The 14,128-nt window shown below is 33.8% G+C and overlaps 1 protein-coding gene across 2 annotated transcripts in view; it reads left to right on the top strand.

Moving 5' to 3' along the window:
* LMBRD1 (LMBR1 domain containing 1) overlaps positions 1-14,128 on the top strand; it is a 112,551-nt gene that overhangs the window by 74,825 nt on the left and 23,598 nt on the right. For both annotated transcript variants that reach the window (XM_060615858.2, XM_060615860.2), the window contains 5 exons: positions 5,436-5,500; positions 5,607-5,709; positions 6,255-6,359; positions 8,515-8,664; positions 10,441-10,519. In XM_060615858.2, coding sequence (XP_060471841.1) covers positions 5,436-5,500; positions 5,607-5,709; positions 6,255-6,359; positions 8,515-8,664; positions 10,441-10,519 — 502 coding nt within the window. The remainder of the gene's footprint in view (positions 1-5,435; positions 5,501-5,606; positions 5,710-6,254; positions 6,360-8,514; positions 8,665-10,440; positions 10,520-14,128) is intronic.

Genomic DNA, 14,128 nt, shown 5'->3' with positions numbered 1-14,128 from the left:
TTCTCTAAAGGACTTAAGTGGAACAATTAAAATTTGAATTAAGTCTATAGATTATATAATAGTGTTATATCAATATTAATTTCTTGATTTTGATAATTGAAGTGTGATTATGTGAAAGAATTTGCTTTTGGAGGATAGGTATTAAAGTATTTTTCTGCAGCTTATTCTCAAAAACAGTTCAGCCACCTAGAGAATGATAAAGCAAGGTAAATGTTAACATTTGGACAATTTAGTTGGAACGTATACCAAAATTCTTTGTGCAGTTTTTGCAGTTTTCTCATATATCTGAAATTATGGCAAAATAAGGCTTTAAAATCTTAACTTCTACTAGACCTCCCCTGCTTCCCCCTCCCCCCCACCCTGATTTTGGCATTATCCTTACCACTCTCATTTTTAATGTCAATCTTTATGAAAGTCTCTTCTAGAAGAATAGTATAGAACAATGACCAAATACCATTAGCAAGTACTACCCTAACAAATCACTATGAGATTCTTTGTAATTTAAAATACAATAATTTGTAGCCAGAGCTGAATATTATTGATCTTCTAACTTTTTAAAAAACTTTATGTACAACACTTGCAACATGTAAAGAAACTTAATTCTTTTCCTAGAACTATAACTTACAATGTCCTATCAAGATTTGATAATGAAAATTATGTATTAACCTTCTACCTCTGAGGAAAGTCTTGAAGACTAATTGATTTGCCACTTAGAGTTAGGGGACCTGGGACCCATGGCCATTAGCTATGTAATACTGGACACATAATGTCAGATGGGTTTCTAGAGAGAGGAATGTTCAGTTTGGGTTAAATTAAAATCCAGTTCTCCATTCCAGAATTATCTTTTCAAACTCTTGTTAACCTGGGTTGAAGTGGTATCTTTTTATGGTAGTCATCTGATATTCTAAATGACTTTTCTAAGACACAGTTTCTCAATTGTAACATAAGAATTACTTGGGACTCTTGTTAAAATACAAATTCAGATCCAGTCCACCTTTGGTAAGTCCCAAGGGTGTGTAAGCTCCAGCAAGCTCCCAGTTGACACTGATGGTCCATGACCACTCTTTGGTTAACAAGATTGTAGGTAGTTATAAAGGGACCACATGCTTCTGTTTCCTATCCTCATTGTTATTAAAGAGTAAGAAAACTAGAAAAAGGCAAAAAAGGAAGCAGTACATGGTATTTTATTTAAGGTAACAAAAATAATAAGATACAATAGAAATTATTTTTATCTTACATTTGTAACTATTATTTGAGTCTCTAGGTGTGGTAACTTTCTACTTTTTTGGGTTATATTTCTGTATACACAAAAGCTATTTTATGGATATAGGAAATTCACCTATGAAACTTGATAAGAGGTGTGTCCTAAAAAAAAAAAAGAAAAAAAACCAAACTGATCCTAAATTATTTCTTTCTATACTGTTTGGAGGTTTTGTTTCACATTGTCAGACAGTATTAAATTCTAGGATAAGAGATTTATGGTAGGCTAATTAGCATCTCAAAACACAAATGATTTTAAGAGAGTGATTGAAAGTTTATTTTTGCTAAAGTGATAGCTTATTCATGCTGCTTTCTAAGACCATTCAGGATTCAATTTAAATCAGACTTTATCAGTCTCAGCACAGTTGACATTTGGGGCCCAATAATTCTTTGTTGGGGAGGGTGACTACTGTCCTGTGCATTTTAGGGTATTTAGCAGCATTCTTACCTGCTTGCTGTAACACCCCTGCCCAACTCAAAATCATGACAGACTTTCTGTAAACATTGTCAAATGTCCTTTTGAAGGGGGGTAGAATATATCCAATTTAGAACCACTGATTTAAATGAAAGAAAAGAACACAGGGTTTTAAAGTTAGTAAAAGGGAAAGGGAAGAGATTTGGGGGAATGGTATGCTATTAATGAGATAGAGGAACATAAATTTTCTTTGTAGGTAATGGAAAATTTTCTGGACAGTTGATTCATCATTGCTTTAGATAACATCACACGTCAAGTTAGTAACATTGATAGTATTTTTACTCTGAAAAAAGTAATGTCTTACTTGGTATTCTTTGTAGATTATAACGTTTCACCTCTTTAATGTGGTTTAACGAACATTACATGATTCATATCTGATACACAGGAAAAACTTGGTTTCTGTTCTATATATTTATGTCTCTAAAACAACATTGTTTTAAGAGGTCAATTTTTCCCAACTTGACCTATAAATTTAATGCAATTACAATAAAAATCCCAAGTTATTTTGTGGATATTCACAAATTGATTATAAAACATATGTGGGAGGGGGAAAAAAGACCCAGAATAGCCACAATACCTAAGAACAAAGTCAGAGGACTGACACCACCCAACTTCAAGACTTACTCTAATGCTACAGTAATCAAGACAGCATGGTATTGGTGGAAGAGGAGACACATAGACCAGTGCGACAGAATAGAGAGCCCTGAAATAGACCCATAATGAGGTTAACTGATCTTTGACAAAGGAGGAAAGATAACTCCTTGGAGAAAGGATACTCTTATCAACAAATAGTGCTGAAAGAATTTGACATCTACACAAAAAAAGTGAATATAGACATAGACTTTAGACCTTTCACAAAACTTAAAGTGAATTATAGACCCGTTGTATTAAAAAACAAAACAAAACAAAACAAAAAAAACTATAAACCTTCTAGAAAGTAACAGAGAAAATCTAGGTGACCTGAGGTATGGTAGTAAGTTTTTAAATACATCACCAAAGCGTGATCCATGAAAGAAATAAATGGATAACTTGTACTTTATTAAAATTAAAAAGTACTGCTCTGTGAAGGACACTGTTAAGGAAGTAAAAGGACAGGTCACAGTGGTGCTTGGGTGGCTCAGTCGGTTAAGCATCTGACTCAGCTCAGGTCTTGATCTCAGGGTTGTGAGTTCAAGTCCTGTGTTGGGCTCTGTGCTGCATGTGAAGCCTACTAAAAAAAAAAAAAAGTCACATCTCAGGGTTCCATGAATTCAAGTCCCCCATCAGGCTCTGCACTGCCCGCACCGAGCCTGCTTGGGATTCTCCCTGTCCCTTTCTCTCTGCCCCTACCCTGTTTGCGCGCTCTCTCTCTCTCTCTCTCAAAATAAATAAAGTTAAAAAAAAAAAAACTTAAAAAATAGGCTTCAATCCAAAATACATAAAATACTCTTAAAACTCAACTATAAGAAACTACTAGGTTTATCTAAATTGTTTTCCTACTGTCTTCTAGCCTTCATGGTTTCTGATAGGAAATGAGTTGTTAATCTTGCTGAGAATCTGCTTTACATGAGTCTCTTCCTTCTTATTGCTTTCAAGATCTCTTTGATTTGCCCTCCCCTCCATTTATGCATGTCTAGGTGTGGATGTCTTTGAATTTATTCCTCTTAGACTTTGTTGAGTTTCTTGGATGCATAGGTTATTTTTCATCAAATTTAGATTGTTTTTGCCTATTATTTCTTGAAGTTTTCTTTCTGCCCCTTTCCCTCTCTTTTTCTGGGAATCCTATTGAGCTTATATTGCTATGTTTCAAGGTGTCACATGTGTCTGAGTCTCTGTTCAGTTTATTTCATTATTTTTTCATTCTGTTCCTCAGACTTGGTCATCTCAGTTGCTTTAAGTTTGATGATATTTTCTTCTTTCCTGCCCAAATCTGCTGTTTAACCCTTGTAATGAAATTTTCTTATCAGTGTCAACTCTAGAATTTCAATTCACTTCTTTTTTATAATTTCTCTCCCTTGATAGTCTTTAGTGAGACATTGTTTTCATTATTAGTTTTAGTTCTTAAGTCATGGTTTCCACTTAGTTCAAGTACTAATTTAAGTTCTCATTTAAATGTATGTTGTTTTTGAGGTTTTTATAAAATTTATCTTTTCACATTTATAATATATTCTATTAAGTAGCTATGATTAAACAGTTGAACTCTGGGTCATATATCCCAACAGATTGGGAAAATAGTCAAGGATTTTTTTTCCTTTTTTTTTTTTGCTTCCCCAAAATCGACATCAAGGAAAGGGAATTTTAACTTTTGCTATTTCTGTGTCATGTTCTTTTTACTACTATTTGGTATCTGGTAGTTATACTCCCTCATTCTACAAGCTATTTCTTATTAACAGTCTATTAGGAAGTAATAGGTTTCACTTTTTGATCCTCAGTGTAATCATATTGTCCTCACCTAGTTATCAAATAAAGGTGCTCAAATCTAGTAGAAAAAGACTGTGTAAGCTCCTTTATAGCTTCTACTATAATGAACTTTTGTTACTATAAAGGAGTCACTTCGAACCTCTTTAGCAGTGAGACCTTTTTTAAGTAAATGAATTCTTATGTGAAATTCCAGGTACATGCATTGTTTTCTATTTCAAGCAATGACTATAGCCTTTTTGGTCTTCTCTTGCCAACTTTCTTTCCCAATGAGTTCCAAAGGCACTCTCTCAGAACTGAAGAATTCCCAGGAACACAGCTTAAAATTTATTCCAAAACTCATCTTTATATGTGGGGTAGGATGCTGTTTTACTTCATTTATCCTGTCAGAATTCTAAAATGTGAAGTAAGGTGGAAAACACCATCACATTCATTATATTATCCATCTATTCCTATCAACTCCAGTCAAAAGAGAAGGTAAAAACACTGAACTCTGCTTAATTGGAATCTTTTTTTGTTCTGACTTTGTGGACTCTTCAGCCTACTTGTCACTGGAACTTAAGGAAGATGTCAGGGAAAAAAAGAACCTATGTTATTACTGACATAGATTTCAGGCGTTTTTATTCTTAAGAGACCCAGTTCCAAAAATTTTTTGCTTGTTTTCTACCATCTCTAATATAAAGTTCATACAGTAAGGAAATGTATTCTACTAATTACAATGCTTAATACATTTCTTCACCAGAAATCTTAACATGACAATGTCTTCAGTGCTGTTCTGGGCCATAGTTAGTTAGTTAGTTACCACACAACATAAGCAAAAACTGTGAATTTGTGTATGTGTGTGTGTGCGTGTGTGTGTATGTCTGAATAAAAAATCTGTGGGGAAAATGTTCCAAGTTCCCTTTTTGACAAAAGGTTTATATAACCTGATGAGTTTCATGGTTTTGGTTTGTCTGTGTATGTAGTAAGTCTTAATGTACTTTTCATTTATCTTTGAAGTTTATATTTCAGTCTAACTGAACATAAACCTTTTATGTGACTTAGCAGAGTCTCCTTTGTTTACTTACTAATAAAGACTTTTAAATACTTTGTCTCTTTTGTGTATGTGTTTTGAGTCAAATAGCCTTATAATGAAAATTTAGATGATGAATGCCTCGGATTATATGCTGAATTAAAATATATCATGGATCATTTTATTTGGATCATTGTCGTATGCTTGCAACTCATATTGAGCATAATGGTTTTGTGCTTTTAATATCACCTTTTAAAATTATATTTTAATGATATTTTTTTGTGCTTTTAGATCATTTGGGGAATATTTTTCATCTTAGTTGCATTGCTGTTTGTAATTTCTCTCTTCCTATCAAAGTGAGTATAGTACACATATTCTGTACAGCACACATCCTGTGAAGTTAATTAAAAATGTGCTAGTATAATGTATAAATTCACTCTTTATAATTTTTTGTTGTTTTAGTTTGGATAAAGCTCTTCATTCAGCTGGAATAGATTCTGGTTTTATAATTTTTGGAGCAAACCTGAGTAATCCACTGAATATGCTTTTGCCTGTTCTACAAACAGTGAGTAAAAGGAAAAAAAAATCAGTCATTTTCTTCTCTAGCAAACATTCTCACACTCTGTCAAACTAGTATGTTAACAGACTATTGATACTTGGCAATATATGCTTGGGCTTCTGCTGATTTGGCTCATTTACATATGACTTCTACATCGATAATAGTACTTTCAAGATTATTATAGTGACATATTACTGAACTCTTATACGTAATTTGATTTGGGATACATTATAATACCTAAGATGAACTTTTCCAATGAATTCCTATTTTTGAACTAATGAAGTCTTTTATTCCATACATAGATGTAATTTTTGTTTAATTTGTTACAGGATTTTTCTTAGGATAGTGGCACTAAACAATTTAGTAACAATCTAGTAATTGTTTTTTGGAGGATTATTATTATTTTTTTTTGTATTATCATAGTAGCCTGGTCTAAATCAGAGTTGATATTTTAAACATTTGTCAAATATGAATGAAGTTTCAGTTAACTTTATATGACTTCCAGAACGCCTGTTGTTTGTGTATTAAATTTAATTTTATCTTTTTTTCAGGTGTTTCCTCTTGATTATATTCTTATAACAATTATTATTATGTACTTTATTTTTACTTCAATGGCAGGAATTCGAAATATTGGCATATGGTTCTTTTGGGTTAGAGTAAGTATAACAATATTATTTTGATTTTTTTCATTTTGTATGTAATTTCCATTACTACACATTAACCTAGATTTGTAATATAAAAGTAAATATCTTGATATTAAAAGCGATGGAAATATTTGCTTTCTCACTTCATGGTAACATAAAAATGTTTTTTGTCTAGAGCAGTGGTTTGTAAATGGGCAGGTTTGTCCCCTGGGTACATTTGGCTATGTCTGGAGATATTTTCAGTTGGTAAAACTAGTGGGTGCTACTGGTGTGTAGTGTGGGTAGAGGCTTGGGGAGTCTGCTAAACACTCTGTGTTGCACGGGGTAGCCTCACACAACAAAGACTTATCCAGTCCAAAATGTCAACAATGCCAAGGCACAGAGATCCTTGTATTTTTTCCATAGTGTTTGGCTGCATGGAAGTATTGAAGTACAGATGGATACACTATAGCTCAAAAGACAGCTCTTCCTACTAGAAGTTAAAGATTACTGTATGATTGGAAAAAGTTATTTTCTTCTTACACTCATTTTGAGGTAAATTAAGAATTTTAAGATGAAGGTGATTCAGATAGAAACTACGTCCTGCTGTGAGTAAAAGAAAACCCAGTTAAATAGTGGTTTGAACTAATGAAAGATTTCTTGCTGTGGAAAATTTCAAAAATCTAGCATTGCTTTGTAGCTCAAAAGTGTCAAGTCCGACATCTCTGTAATTCTCTTGGCTTCTCCTGCATGATCATAATATGGCTGCTGCAGCTCCGTTTATCCTGTTCAAGTTCCATTAGGAAAACATTTCTATCAATAAAGCAGAACTCCCACAAATCCCCAGCACACTTCTTTCCTTTTGATGTTTAATATTTTATCACTGCTAGCTATGATGAGATGTAAGGGAAACTGGGAAATGTCAATTTTTAGGTGTTCATGTTTTCATCTCATCCAGAATTGGAGTTAATTTACTCTATGTTGTCCTAAAATCTATTAATAAAACAGGGAAGTCATATCTTAGTTGCTAAAATAAAAATGTTCTCTGACACTGAAATGAAGAAAGTCCTGTGGCTCATTGTATTTGATACCACATGTTTTAGTTTCTCTCTATTATAGATATATATGAAAATATTTACAATCAGATTATTATAAATTATTTTTTTTTAACGTTTATTTATTTTTGAGACAGAGAGAGACACAGCATGAACGGGGGAGGGGCAGAGAGAGAGGGAGACACAGAATCGGAAGCAGGCTCCAGGCTCTGAGCCATCAGCCCAGAGCCCGACGCGGGGCTCGAACTCGTGGACCGCGAGATCGTGACCTGAGCTGAAGTCGGACGCTTAACCGACTGAGCCACCCAGGCGCCCCTATAAATTATTTTAAACTAGAATTTATAACAGTATGGTAGGAGGATGTCTGAGTATTTCATAGAAATGAGTATTTATAAACATGTGACATGTCTGTTCTTATACAGTAGTATATAAAACCACAAATATATTACTAATACCTACAGTTTAAACTCATTCCTTTAATCTTTGGATAGAATTAGTGGTAGTTCATAATACTTCTTAGCTCTATAAGCTTCTAGCAGATGCTATTACATAATAAGTTTAGAAGATTTGTCTGGAAACAAACCAGCTGAATACTAATATATTCTCTAGGTCTTGAGTTTTTCATGGATCATTTATAGGATCCTTTGAATATAGTTGCTTTGCTATGACTAAAGGAAACATAAATCTACACCTAAAAGATTTGCAGGGAAAGAATTGTCTTTGTCATTCTCATAATCATTTGAAATGATTAAGAATTCTTTAAAAAAAATTTTTTTTAACGTTTATTTATTTTTGAGAGAGAGCACACGCGCACGTGCGCAAGTTGGGGAGGGGCAGAGAGAGAGGGAGACAGAATCCAAAGCAGGCTCCAGGCTCCAAGCTGTCAGCACAGAGCCCAACATGGGGCTCGAACCCACAAACTGTGAGATAGATCATGACCTGAGCCAAAGTCGGATGCCCAACCAACTGAGCCACCCAGGTGCCCCAAAATGATTAAGAATTCTTAATATTTATTTTGGAAGAAAGAAATGGTTGATTGAACTGTGTCATTACCTTTAACATATGAGCAGGACTTAGTGCCGTACAAATAAAACATATTGCTGAAATACTGTTACTGTCTTTTTTCTTTGCAGCTATATAAAATTAGAAGAGGTAGAACGAGGCCCCAGGCACTCTTATTTCTCTGCATGATACTTCTGCTTATTGTCCTTCACACTAGTTACATGATTTATAGTCTTGCTCCCCAATATGTTATGTATGGAAGCCAAAATTACTTAATAGAGGTAAGTGTAAAATTTTAAACTTCATTATCTTGACATTTTTTTTTATTTAAATTTTTTTTTTTAGTATTTATTTTTGAGAGGGAGAGAGAGAGTGAGCTGGGGAGGGGCAGAGAGAGAGGCAGACACAGAATCCAAAGCAGGCTCCAGGCTTTAGGCTATGAGCTGTCAGCACAAAGCCTGGCACGGGGCTCAAACCCATGAACCACAAGATCATGACCTGAGCAGAAGTCAGACACTTAACGGACTGAGCCAGCCAGGTGTCCCCATTATCGTGACATTTTGAAGATAGTGATATTTAAAAACAGTTTTTAATTTGTGAAGACTCCAATAAGGTAATAGCTCATCAGATTAAGTTTAATATTGCTAAAATAGGAGTCTCATTCTGTTTTTGAACTTATTTATATTTGTTTCTTACAAGTTTTTTAATAACACTCTGAATTCTATTATAATAGTTCCTTAATGGATCCCCTGGTACCAAGGTGCTGAGCTTTATCTCAGCACTCTATTGAAACTCATAATATTTTCTCTAAAATAAATATTTCAAGTAATTTTATTAATATGACTTCCTCCAAAATTTTGATGAGCAAAGTTTGTCATCAGTCCTGTGAATCCCACAGAAGAGGCTTTAAAAATATCGTATTTGTGGGTGTCTGAACTTCCTTTTAACATAATGGGTATCCTCTTACCTGTTATACTCTTTCTTGATAATTGATCTTTCAAAAAGCCAGCTGCAGTTCCTAGTTGTAACTGGACAGCTAGTTTGGATTTTTTGACCTATTAAAATATTTTGACCATATCTGATTTAACCTTTGTGTGGTTTGTTTCTTTTTCCTAAAATACTTTGCTCTATTTAATAACGCAAATCAAATCTGTGTTTCAGGTTCTATTTCAAGCCTTGCTCTTAATGGAGTCTTTGGTTACTAATCTACCCAGATCACTCCTTTTTTTTTTATCATGTAGTTCCTTCTTTCTTTACTTTATTTAACATGTAATTAAGAACAAAAATTTAACGAGTACATCCAGCCTTCCATCAGTACCATACATAATATTACTGATGGTTGAAAAATTAGTTCACTGACAAATATTAAGTAATAATGTAGGTGGAACAAATATAAGCACAAATAGAGGTACATGAGTAACCTGAGTTTGGGAAACATAGTACTGGAAGATCACTTGAATCATATTTTCTACTTCTTGTATCTTTTTATTCTCTTCTTGCCTTATCCCCTCCACCTAGTTCACTAGGTCATGCCTGTTAAAGTTTCTTGTATGAATAAATGAAGTGAGGTCATGCATTTGCATGGACAAAAGATAATTCTTGTTTTTCAGTGGAACAATAAGTAGGCTGTTTCTCTGGGAAACACTCTGTTGTTCAACCAGGACCTAAAGATTGTTGCAAAAAGGTCCAAATGTTAGAGGCACCTGGGTGGCTCACTCAGTTAAGTGTCTGACTCATGATTTGGGCCCAGGTCATGATCTCACACGTCGTGGGACTGAGCCCCATGTCAGGCTCCGTGGGTTTCTCTCTCTCCTTCTCTCTCTGCCCTTCTGTCTCAAAATAAAAAAATTAATTAAAAAAAAAAAAAAGCCCTACTGTTACATTTACCATAAATCTTTTTCTTCTAATTGTAATTTTGCATAAAAATTACCTTTTAGAATATTAGCTAGATGTAGTTTAATAGAAAACAGAGTTAAAATTCATAATGTGATTACTTTTTAGTCCAAATATATGTATTAATGTAATATTTATATTTTAATTGTATTTTCATCTTTCAGAGCAATATAACTTATGATGACCATAAAAACAACTCAGCCCTCCCTGTGCCAAAGAGATGTGATGCAGATGCCCCTGAAGGTAAGTGAGGCAGCTCTTATCAACTATCTTAAAGTTTATAACTCTATGAGAAAAGAGTTGGCTTGCATTTTGCTGTGTTAATCATTTGATACATCTGTTTTAGTATGTGGTGACAAAGGAACTTTTAGCAAGAAGAAATCGTTAAGTCTTTTCAATAGAATTTCTTGGTGATATATTGATTTCCATTAGGGAAAGGACCATTATAAATTAGTTACTTATGAAATAGCAAAAGGTAGTTATTATTTATTACATTTACTAATATAATAAATCACTCTTAAATACCTTTTTTTTTCCTTATAAAACTCAAGATAGTTTTGGTAGAATGTGTAATTCTTAGGACCAAGACCGTAAGTACCTATGACTTAGAACTTTTAATTCATACGTGTCTAGTTATTTAATAATAGTAATGTTAATGACAATAGCAGTTCACTTTTAAGAACATATAATTGCATTCCAGGCACTATGCTAAGTATTTTATGTGTATTCTAAGAAAAACTGTGATCTTATGCTTTTCCTCTGTGTAATTTTAGAAAATTATTTTTTTCCTCTTCCTGTGCATTAGGTGATTTTTTTTTCTTTTGAATATTACAGTATTCTGTCCTTACTAAGGATTCCAGATACATTCTGTCAGAATTTGCAATTTTTTTTTTACTCCTCTCTTCAAAATGCTTTTATTTCATGGTAAAATAATATGTCCAATATAGTATATCTCTTCATAAATCACCCATGGGTACCATAATAAAAAGATAAATTTTTCTGAGTTTTTAGCAGGGTCAACTAAAGAATGTGATGGAGTAATAGGAAGAATAGGCATAGAATACTGGAATAGCCCAGAGGAAGAAGTAATTACCTCTACCTGGAGGAGATCATTTTGCAGTGGTAGTCAAAAGATGGGCTTTGGAAAAACAATATCAGAGCTGCATTTCAAAGTTAAAGAAGAATTTATCTGGTGTGTGTGCATCAAGGGAAGTTGTTCTAGGCAGAGGAACAAAATGCACAAAGTAGATTATCTTAAACTATATGGGTATGTGTTTAAAAGAATTTAAAACATTGTTATTATTTTGTATTTTAAATTATAGGGGTAAGAGGTTGGAGAGATGGCAGAAACGAGATTGTAGAGTTAGGAGTCAGATCACAAAATGTTCTGGAAAGTAAGAGCACCAATGAAAATTTTTGAATGAGGAAGTAGAAGTTATGATCTGATTTATTGTCCGTAACTTAAATTGTAACAGTTGTGTCTTATATAGAGCCTGGATTTGAAACCAGGGCATAGAAATCAGATGAGAGGGGTATCCAGAAGGAGCTATTATAGTAATCCAGGAGTGATGGTAAAAGCCTGAACTAAACAGTGGTCATGAGGGTGTGAAATAAAGAAAGAAATTCGGATGAAATGAGATTTCTGATTGGATCTAAAGTGTTTTTGAAGAAGACAAAAGATTCTAGAATGGCCCTCTAGTTACTGAGTCATTTGGTGAATTTTGGTATCACCAAACTGAGATAAAAATACATATGAAGATTAGAGAGAATTGTAAGAAATGATGAGTTGACCTGAGATATCTCTGGGAAATTCAGGTGGAGGTTTCCAAGACAGATGAATATATATGTAAGGAAGTGAGACGATAGAGAGTGAGAGGAGCACAGAGACTGGATCTCAGGAAAGTTATCTGAAAGAAGGTAAAGAAGGTACAGAGAAGAGGACTGGAAAAAAAAATGTTGATGAAGAGAAATCTAATCACATGGGTAAAAAGGAATATATATCTAGTGACTTATTAGTCTTCATGGAAATTTGTATTAGGGACTGAGAGAGACTAGGCAGAAACTAAAGACATGCAGGGTCAAAGAAATTTTTGTTTTGCTGTTTGTTTGTTTGTTTGTTTGGTTTGTTTGAATAGATTAAGAGAGACTTCAGGGATGATGAGATGGAATAGAGGAGGAGAAGTTGAAAAATATCAGAAAGGATGAATGAGGAGACAATGTCCAGTTCCAGAGGAGATGGTATTATGAACATCCAAGACAGGATGCTTTAGGTAGAATGACTGTGAGGGAAGAAGCAAGGATATGGACTCAGATAGTAATTTCTTAGTGATGAGTATGGGCAGAAAGTTGTCATTTGTATATGACTGTCTCAGTTTGCTCTGAAGTGTAAGTTCTGGTCATCTGCTGAGAATTGAGTAGGCCATGGGGGCATGAAATTGACAAAAGTGGCAAACGTTTCTGATAGGCCATGAAGGTGAATAAATAGGGATATGACTGAAAATAAGTTGGTGATAGATAAATACGTCAAAGGACAAAGATGAAATTGTCAATTTGTGTTTTTGTTGAATAGATCTTTACAACGGATATGATTATTATCCCTCAGTGCTTAGGTTGTCTGGGGAATGTAGGTTGAAGAGTTGAAGTAGGATACAAGGCAAAGGACAGGCTGAGAGTGAGAGAATTAAGTGACCAAGCACAGAGTCTGGGATGTGTACGGGATAGGGAAGACTCTAAAACTGGGAGAAAAGAACAAACTAGAGAGGAGATGGGAAAACAAATCCAGTGGGATACCTTTTGTTGCCTGAAGAAAAATAGTAAAACGTTTCTAGTATAAAAAATATGACTTGACTTTCCAATTATAATTATGTAATGACTTTAGTCCCAGATTTTTTACTTTGAAATGTACACATACATCACATCACAAATAGGTTTGATAGTTGAAATGCTTTGGGTTGTCATTTTTAGCTAAGTGAAAATAGAATGAAAAATTACTGCTGAGTTGACTTGTAATTTCTTTTTTTTTGAACTAAGAGGGCATTGACCCTGAAGATCTAAAATAAATTCTGCTTTTAAAAATCTTATGGCAGTATTGAAATCTAGCAGAAAAAATAAATTTAAAAAAATTAGGATTTCAAATTATGTTGCACTGGTAAAGGGAATTTAAAATGCCCCTGTATTGCTGAACTGAGTGAATTTGTGTATTCTAGATCAACAAGCTTTAGTCAGGTGGTACAACTTGACCATAACCTTTTATGAATCACATTTAGTATTTTTCTTTTTCATCTAATTTAGTTAAAATGACTCCATTTGAACTGTTGAAGATTTTTCTTAAACTTTTCAGTTGACTTAGCCTTTGAAATGTTACTTTGCAGTACAAAAGCACACCTTTACCTTTAGATTTATGGATATGATTAATTTTTCTCCACCTTTTTTCTTTGTTTTCTAGTTCATCTTTAAATGTTCAATTTGCCTGTGCATACTTAGAAGAGGATGGTAGAAATATGGCCATAGTTTTAGGGTAGCAGGGTAGATTTTTTAAATACAAATAATGATGGAGAGAGATGAAGAACAGATTAGAACATAAGATTTGACACATGGGGTGGGAATGGTGTGGAATGTATGGTGACAGACTGGTATGGCTGTATCCATTCAAACATGAATTCGGAAATCTCAGCATGCAGAGAAAAAAATCAGCACTAATATTTGTGACATTTTGGTGGGCACATTTGGCTAGCGTAGATGATGCTACAATATAAATATGCCATAAGGCACTTGATGGCACCTTTGTTATGTGTCTTTTGCAAGTAACAGAATTTTGGAGAGTGTTAGATTTAAAGCAAAAATTATAATTTA

Source organism: Panthera onca, chromosome B2, assembly GCF_046562875.1.
Source record: "Panthera onca isolate mPanOnc1 chromosome B2, mPanOnc1 haplotype 2, whole genome shotgun sequence".
Lineage (NCBI taxonomy): Eukaryota > Metazoa > Chordata > Mammalia > Carnivora > Felidae > Panthera > Panthera onca.
The sequence above is the reverse complement of the archived record's forward strand: the minus strand, read 5'-3'. Positions and strand labels throughout refer to the sequence as shown.